This window comes from Papaver somniferum, chromosome 1, assembly GCF_003573695.1.
Source record: "Papaver somniferum cultivar HN1 chromosome 1, ASM357369v1, whole genome shotgun sequence".
Taxonomy (NCBI): Eukaryota; Viridiplantae; Streptophyta; class Magnoliopsida; order Ranunculales; family Papaveraceae; genus Papaver; species Papaver somniferum.
In genome coordinates this window covers 68162203-68171282 of record NC_039358.1, presented here as the reverse complement: position 1 = coordinate 68171282, position 9080 = coordinate 68162203, and the positions used below count along the sequence as shown (strand labels likewise).

Genomic DNA, 9080 nt, shown 5'->3' with positions numbered 1-9080 from the left:
CATGATGGCGAATAATCATATATGTATTCGAATCAAGATGCATGATGATATAGTTCGGGAGCCGATGTAGACACATAAGTGCTACATTTTATACCCATATTTATATTAGGTAAGACTCAATATTTGGTTAACAACCTTGTTTTAGACCTTTTACCGGAATTACAAGCGAAATCCGATCACCGGTGAAATACACAGCTGAATAAAGAGCTTAAATGGTGTTTGCCGTGAAATTTACCAAAGTGACTGACTAAATAGAGAAGAAGAGGTGACTGGGCTGCATATTCAGCGGTGCACCAGTTTATCAAACTCATGGTCACGACCCACCACAGTGAGTTGACCAAAGACTTCCTTTAAGCATGAGAACCCCACTGGTGGGCATATACTGTGTTGGCTAAACCGCTAAAGGAATTAAAAGAAAGAAATGATAGAACGTGGCCACATCTCAGTTCTTAACAAGACCAAAAGGAAAGCATCTTCTCTTCTTACCAAATGAAATGTAAAATAAAGGGTCTTGAGCAGAACAAAAAATGGGAAATTCAAGTTTTCGATCAAGCAGTCGCGTCCAACTCTTCTCGGTGTGAATTCAAGTCATTTCTTCCAACAACAGCGTCAACCGGAACTTGAGTTGATGGCTTGATGGAATCTAGGTCTGTATCTCGAATTGGTTCCGTCTGAAATGGTGTTGGTTGTCGTCGATGGAGAAATCAGCAAGAGCTAGCTTCCACACTAATGCATGGAAGTCCAACAAAATCTTATTTATTGAACATTTACTTTACAACAAAATCCGTTCATTAATAAATAATTATGAAAGAAAATTGGAAACAACTGATCTTGCTAGCTTAATGTTCTGAAGGTTAGTTCTCTAATCTTCACAACAACGAAAAAGAAAAATTCACCAAATGTACCCCCACAGTGAACTAAAAGGAACACTGTGCAGAGTGTGTAATTTTGTATGAATGTTGATATTAATCAGATGTATGGGATTTATATCTATGATCAGAAGAAGATAAATAGTAAGCATTTCATCAATTTACAGCCTTTCTTTTTATCTGTAAACGAATCGTTTTAATCATCTACCGAGCAATATCTGATTTATTGTTATTGGATGAATATTGCTGCTCCATTTCCCAGCTTACTTTTGAAGCTACGCCGCAATGCTTCGGCTCGTACTCCTGTTCAGTGCATACAAACCAAACCAAAATCAAAAAGTTGCAACTACTTCCTGAATATCATAATCTGGCAACTTTATTCTCTAGCACCCTATAACAGAAGCATCTTCAAATGTTACTGGACACTGAACAAGCCATTGCTTTTTTTATTTGAATCGTGGCGAAGAATTTGGGCACATTCGATTAAAAGTGGCGCTAAAGCGATTTTTAGGATTATTCTACAGTATCTTTGCCTCCTAAAGCCTCAAAGAATATGTTATTGCGGAATAAAAAAATTGCAGGAAAATTAAAAGAAGAAAATTCAATTATACACAAGTTTAGCTATTTTTTGGAACCGAAATGGTATAACTCGTACCTCGAGCTTGGACATAAGTTCGTGTGCAGTAGGAGCTGAAACTATGATATGCCTTGCAGCAGGGGATATGAAGCCTTCATCCACGGCTTTATCTATAAAACTTAGCAAGGAATTGTAGTATCCATCCACGTTCAGCAACCCTACAGGTTTATCGTGAATTCCTAACTGAGCCCAAGTGATAACCTCTAGTAGTTCTTCTAACGTCCCGTAACCACCTGGCAACGCGATGAAAGCGTCGGCATGACGTGCCATTTCTGCTTTCCGTTGGTGCATACCGGAAACCGTTCTCACTTCTCCTACTGTTTCACCAGTTATCTGAACAAAAAACACCAAAAAGAAAAACAGTTAGATGGACTTCTCACAACTTGCGCTTCTAGAAAGAAACCGGTGGTCGACGTTAATGGCAATTTCTTATCTTCTTGGAAATTAAAATATGATCAAGTGGAAGGGAAATTAGTCAAATACCTCTATAGGCATTAGCGTTTTTGGAATTACTCTGTAAATAAATTATAAACATAATTATTAGTACTTAATCAGCTAAAGATCAGTCGAGAGTGTAATTAATTAACATGAATTGAGTTGTGTAGGAGATATACCCCAAAACATGACGACCTCCGTCATAAACAGATTGAGAGACAAGACCCATGAGACCAATACTTCCTCCTCCATAAACAAGATCAATATTTCTCTCCACCTAATTCCATTTATGAAAACAAATTAACATGTAAAAAACAGTACATAATTAATTGGCAACAGTTTGGAAGTACTTAATTAAAGTAGGTAGGCAAAATTGAAACGAATATACATACCAATTCATTGCCAAGCTGAATTGCAGCAAGTTGGTAAGTAGGTTTGTTGCCAGGACTACTCCCGCAGAATACACATACACGTTTAAATCTTGATCTCATTGTGATCCTCATCAACGGTTGATGTTGTATTATTTGGTTTTCCATAACAATTACAGGATCAGAGCTCATGTGTAATCCAGTCTAGCTTCAAACTTGTTCACTCTTTGTGTTAATTTGGTTTTATAAAACAGCTGGGGAGTAGAGACAGATCAGAGAGAGTTTGAGAAAAAAAATGAGTAAGGTGAAGGGAGCGTTGAATCGTGTACAAATTGGAAACTCAAACCAGGAATATGAATGAGAGGCAGGAGAATAGACTTGACAGAGCACAGAGCAGAGATGTCTTTATATACGTGGATCGGATATATTAGAGAAAGGGAAAAAGAAAAAAAAATCAAAATACTTCTCTCAAAATTTTCAAAAAATGAAAAATAAAAAAAAAGGAAGAAAATAGTTGTTGTCAAAATCTTGGTGTAAATAGAAAATTCATAAAGAATTGGAGTCGCATTATCTTATCCTACACCGTCGTAAGTAATGATGGCGTAAGGCGTTTAGACCTTCGACTTTCACCGACGCGTATTGAACGTGTTAATGCGGGACTCCAGCAGAACAACCATGGTAAAGAAATCGGCACAACCGTTATCATGAAAAATCTCGAAAAAAATCTCGTAAACTTTTTTTAAACAACTGTTTGAAAAAAAAAATATCCTTGTTATGAATTCCAACTATCAGTTTCCACTCATTAGATATTTTTCACGGATTATTTGACGAATATTCAGATCAAAGAACTATTCAGATGGGTTCATCGTCCGACTGTTGAAGGTGAAAGTACATCAAACCAAACAAACGCAGCCTATGAGGGGTTTGTCATATCACAACTCACAAAGTACACAAGATTGAATTCCACTGTACAAGACGTAAGCTAAGATAGAGTTCCACTTGGTAAGTGCTGAATGGTTAGTTTCTTAAATGGACAAACAACTAAAGTTATAGAGACATTGACGTTTACACGTGTCAATACACCATTTTCAGACAAAGATTAGTTTAATTAGAAGAAAAGGGGAAAAAGATTAGTTAGTTTGAAAAATCAACTAACTATTTAGTCTGTGATAATCTACTACTAATACTACCACATGTGATTACAATCACATTAAATACTACTACATTATTGATTATGGAAAATGAGTCATTTGTCCAAATATTTTTAAATCACGGTTCAAATGGACGAGTAAAAAATAATTTGGATGAAATGGTCAAAAGAAAAAATAGTAAGGATGAAACCAGTATCATCCTACCTTAAATTTAAAAAATAGCAAGGATGAAACTGGATACATCCTGTATAAATTAAAAATAAGAAAAAATATTTAAAAATGGGCACGATGAAACTGGTTACATCATGTCTATTTTTACATTTTTGTCCATTTAAACAGTATCAAAATCTAACTGTCCATTTTACCCAGGAAATATTGATTTTGGTTTTTTTAACTAATTTTGTGTATTAATTATTTGTTGCTAATTTAGGGTTTACACATCAAGGATCTATTCTACTTGGCCTAGCTAATTACGTCTGAAATCCAATGCCACGTACGTAATCAGCTGAACTAACAACATTGATTTGATTACTAATTAATTAATCAAGATTGACTGTGCATAATTCAACGACTTGGATATTGGCACTAATTGATTTTATTATTCTTTTACTAAATCTGTTTGGACAAGTTGGGTATGATATATTTTGATGAGTTGCTGCTCATGCGCATTTGTTATTTGTCTCTTTAACCAGATATGCCAAATAATCACAGGATTCACAGCAGAGTGATGTGTGAAAAATGCGCATTATTGCCTATCTCATTATTCTCATACATTATCGTCGTCTAGATAAAAATGTTTGATCCACCGGTGTAATTCACGAAAAAAAGAAACTACTCCTTCCGATTTTGGAAAGAGATAATATCACTTATTCATGTTAGCCTAAAATATGCTATACTAGAAAAATGATAGTATTTTTTTTCCAAAATCGAAGGGAGTACAATTCTTATGGTTAAGATAAAATTATCAGCACGAGTCATATACGAGGTTTTGACTAGTACATAGAGGAGTTTGTTACCTTAGGACAATGAGCCAAGACATGAGCAACTTGGTTACAAATTCTAGGACGAAAAATGAAAATTACAAGCAGCAAGACAGGAACTGGAAAAAAAATGTCCTTTTAAAGAGCATCAATACATAGATCATCATCAAAATTCTCAGTAGTAAATTGATCAACAACATGCTTAGCACCACTCTCCACCATGATATGAGTAAGTTTGATCGCAACAACTTTCTTCAAAAGAGACCAGATAGCACAAGTCTTAGTTTCAACAGGAGAAGATACAGCAAAAGTAAAACCTGCATCAGAGGTTGCTTTGCTGCTAAAATCTCGCTGTATATATCTTGCACCATTAGCCATAGAAAGGAAATCAAATACACCATCGACATTACACCTACTCCATCCTATTGAAGAGGGAATTCAGTTATCCATTCTAGATCTAAGGAGCAAAGAATCAGGAAATGTCAGTCTTTTTGGAAACATGTACCTGGCATGCACAAGACAGTAAAATGACATACCAAAAGCCTCTGATATATGACATATATATATGGGATTTAAAGAGACTTATTGGTGTAGTTCATCTCTATTTCATTCACACTCTTCTCCTAGTGTTTATTTTACTCCCTCTGTTCCTTTTTAATAGGCTGGTTTCCTAAAATAAATATTTCAAAAAAATAGGATGGTTTCCTAACTGGGAAAGTCATATGTTACTTTAGTTTTCTGGGACCACTTTTCTCTTAACTTCTTTTGATGACAAGTGTCATGTGGACCATTTCACTATACTTCTTTTGCTGACAAGTGTCATGGGGACCATTTCACTTCACTTCTTTTATTAACAAGTGTCGTGAGGACCACTTCCCAATTAGGAAACCAGCCTATTTTTTTGAAACATTTATTTTAGGAAACCAGCCTATTAAAAAGGAACGGAGGGAGTATAAGACTGCCAAATTGTACAAAGAGTTTCCAAACTCCAAAACACTAAAGGATACTTGAAAACGTAATTGGCCATATTTGTGGCATTTTGTACTTATCATCGTGGCATTTGATAACCCTATGGGTCTTTTGTTCTTCACATTCATCTTCAACAGTAAATTATTTAATTATCTTTATAGATCGACATATATTAGAGAGAAATTAAGAAAAATATCCCCACATGTTTTGGAAGACAATGTTTTTGCACGCACAACGTGTTCATGTGGAACGATGTGTCTCTGGTGCTTGTTTTTCCCATTCCTTAATTGGCTTGAGTTGCTAGTTCTACTATAGACGGTCATACTTTGATGGACAATACGTCTTGTTGTATGAGCGGTGTCTTGCTATCGCATGCTTGTTGTCTATCTGCTATACGCAGCGAATGACAAGTTCGATACCGCTTATCGAGATGGATTCAATCCGTGAACTAGTGAACCCATGCTGACTAAATTGAACCCAGGGTGAGAAACCGTCGAGGATTAACTCAAAAGTGAAAACCAGAAGGTATTGTTACGAGATACTATAGTATCTTTACATATCCTCTTCTTAACTGCATATATATTTAGTGTTGTCATAATATTGTACGTATCCCTTGTACGTATCTTTTGTATATTTTGTTTCCTTTCTTTTCGTTGTAATCTCTGTATATGTACTACAGCTTTGCCAATCTAATAAACACAATGCAATAGAGATTTCTCTCTCAATCTGTTTAGTTTTCCTCTGATGCTCATGTTCTATCATGGCATCAGATCTAGGTAAGATCTGAAAGGCCACCTTCTGCTGCAAACAAACAATCTCCTTAAGCCAGCCAGGATTCTTTTACTCTTGTGTCTCAGCACCTTTTTTCTTTAGTTTTTAAACCCTAATCAAGTTTTTTTTTTCTCATCCTCCTGACAATCATGTCATGCGAAGATTTTCAGCCTATTACTGCAAAACTAGATGGTACTAATTACACTCACTGGTCTTTCCTTATGAAAAGCTTTCTCAAAGGCAAAAGCATGTGGAAATACATAGATGGGACAGAAACAAAACCCAAAGAATCTACTTATATCATCAGAGATAAGGGAACCGAAACATCAGCAAGTAGTCTTGAAACTTGGGAGACAAACAATCACAAGATCCTGACTTGGATTGGCAACACAGTGATTACTTCAATCAGTATGCAGCTTACAAGTTTTGAAGTTGCTAAAGATGCTTGGGACTTTCTCTCAAAAAGGTACACACAAATTAACTTCGCTCAAAGATACAAACTTGAACAAGATATTCGTTTTATGAAGCAACCATTAGATCAATCGATTTATGACTTTCACTCTGAGATGTTTGTGATTTGGAATCAACTTGCACTTATGGAGCCAAAATGGACAACTGATTTGGAAATATGGGAAAATGTAGAGAAGAGACAAGACTGGTTCAACTCTTGATGGCTCTACAAGAAGAGTTTGAATCATTCAGAGGTGCTATTCTTCATCGTTCACCTCTTCCATCCGTAGAAACTGCTTTATCTGAGCTGATCACTGAAGAAACACGCAAACGGATCAAGCCAGAAATCTCAGGAGTATTTGCTATGCCTGCACCTCGTCCAAACTTCAACAATCATAAGAATAGTTTTGCAACACAGTGTGATTCTTCACAACATGTTTGTCACAATTGCAAGAAAACTGGTCACATAGCAAGGAACTGCACTTTGCCACCTGCTGTAATACCGCAAGATACTCCTACCACACAGTGCAACTACTGCAAAGAACTTGGGCATTCTACCAGAAACTGTACATCTCCAACCTCCAGGAATATGCGGAGATTAAACGCCAACGGTACAACCAGGTTTAATGGTTCAAGTAGATTCTCTGCTGCACCAGTTTCATATGCTGAAGCATTACCATCTGCACCATCTCAATCAATAGTTCCGTCTGATACATCATCACCTAGTCTTGCTGACATACAGGAAATGATTAAACAAGCTCTTTCAGTCAGTAATAATACTGCAGCTGCATCAGTCTTTTCTACTTCCTCAGGTATTTTCTCAATTGGATGGTATCTATATTCTGGAGCATCCAATCATATGAATTATGATTCAAAAGTTTTTGACAGTCTTTGTCCAGTTGTTGCTCCTAAGATTCACACTGCTGATTGAACTGTTGTAACCGTCAGTCACATTGGGATGGTTAGAGATTCAAATAACATTTGTGTACCAGATGTTCTTCTTGTTCCTAAGATTACAATGAATCTCATCTCAATTGGTCAACTATGTGATCAAGGTTTTAACATTGTTTTCTCTCTTATTGGTTGTGCTATTCAGGATCTCAAAACATAGAATCTAGTTGGGATAGGCCGTAGAGTGGGTCGATTGTATCTTCTACAGACTCTGATTATTCCATCAAAACTCAGAAATCATGTTGCAGCTACAACCTCTACATCTCATTCCACATCTCCTTTTATGTCTTGGCATTCTAGATTAGGTCATGTCTCATTTTCTCGTCTTTCATATATGGTCAATAAAGATCTATTAGGAGATACACAAGTAGACAAAGAAGCTAGTTGCATTTCTTGTAAACTGGCAAAACAACCAACACTTTCTTTTAATGCAAGCACCTCAAAAACTACTGAACCTTTTGCTCTTATTCACTCTGATGTTTGGGGTAAATCTCCAGTGATGTCAAAAGGAGGTGCATTATACTATGTGAGTTTTATTGATGATTATTCTCGGTTTACTTGGGTTTATCTATTTAGTTCAAGAACATAATTTCTTAACTTATATATAACCTTTTCAACTATGGTCAAAACTCAGTTTGGTAAATCTATCAAAATCTTTCTTGCTGATCAAGGAGGTGAATATATATCCACTCCTTTCAAAGATTTTCTCAAAGCTCAAGGCACATTATTACAACTATCTTGTACTGAAACTCCAGAACAAAATGGAGTTGCAGAACGTAAACATCGTCATATTATCTAAACAGCTAGAACCCAACTTGTTTCTGCATCAGTTCCATCAAATTTCTGGGGAGAGTCAGTTCTTGCAGCAGTTTATACCATCAATCGTGTTCCAACATCTACCATTGGAGGTATTTCTCCTTATGAATGCCTTTATGGTAAGAAACCTGATTACTCTGAGCTTAAAATTTTTGGTTCAACATGTTTTGTTCTCCTTCATGAGCACGAACGAAATAAGCTTACTCAAAAGAATGTTCTTTGTGTGTTTCTTGGCTATGGTATTGAACAGAAGGGATATCGCTGCTATGATCCTGTTAGTAGAAAATTCGAGTCTCTAGACATGTAACCTTTTGGGAAAAGGTTCCATTTTGTTCTCTTCCAAACAGTAAATCATCTTCCTTTGAGAACTTCATTTATACTGATCCTTTTTCTAGTGAAGTTAGCACCAATACATCTCTAGTGCATGTGTCTAGTAATGAAACTGTTCCACATATTGATGATACTCATCAGATTCCAGCTGCGTCCGACCACTCTATGCCTCCACCTAACAATGCTGCCTTGGAAAGAGATTCTGATTCTCAAGTTGACACATTGCCACCTCGTAATCGAATACCTCCAGCTAAGTTCTCTGACTGTCATTGCTCATTATCTACCATTATCTGTTTATGAACCAAGAAACTACAGAGAAGCTGCAGCTATACCGGACTGGCAGGATTCGATGA

The 9080-nt window shown here is 36.3% G+C and overlaps 1 protein-coding gene across 1 annotated transcript; it reads right to left on the bottom strand.

Annotated features, from left to right (window-relative positions):
* Positions 1 to 422: 422 nt before the first annotated feature.
* On the bottom strand, positions 423 to 2759 carry LOC113290033 (cytokinin riboside 5'-monophosphate phosphoribohydrolase LOG1-like). Its single transcript, XM_026539513.1, has 5 exons — positions 2334 to 2759; positions 2121 to 2218; positions 1990 to 2020; positions 1525 to 1839; positions 423 to 1172 (listed from the first exon to the last, which is right to left on the bottom strand). Exons 1-5 carry the CDS (start codon positions 2499 to 2501, stop codon positions 1074 to 1076), a joined length of 711 nt encoding a protein of 236 aa, XP_026395298.1. The 5' UTR covers positions 2502 to 2759; the 3' UTR covers positions 423 to 1073.
* Between the last annotated feature and the right edge of the window lie 6321 nt (positions 2760 to 9080).

What these genes read in the sequence shown, in the direction of transcription:
- LOC113290033 (XM_026539513.1), bottom strand. Translation starts at nt 2,501, where the DNA reads ATGAGCTCTGATCCTGTAATTGTTATGGAAAACCAAATAATACAACAT. An exon ending in GGAGGTCGTCATGTTTTGGG is followed by an intron (nt 2,021 to 2,120) that starts GTATATCTCCTA and finishes ATTTATTTACAG; the next exon opens with AGTAATTCCAAAAACGCTAA. An exon ending in AAACGCTAATGCCTATAGAG is followed by an intron (nt 1,840 to 1,989) that starts GTATTTGACTAA and finishes TTTTTTGTTCAG; the next exon opens with ATAACTGGTGAAACAGTAGG.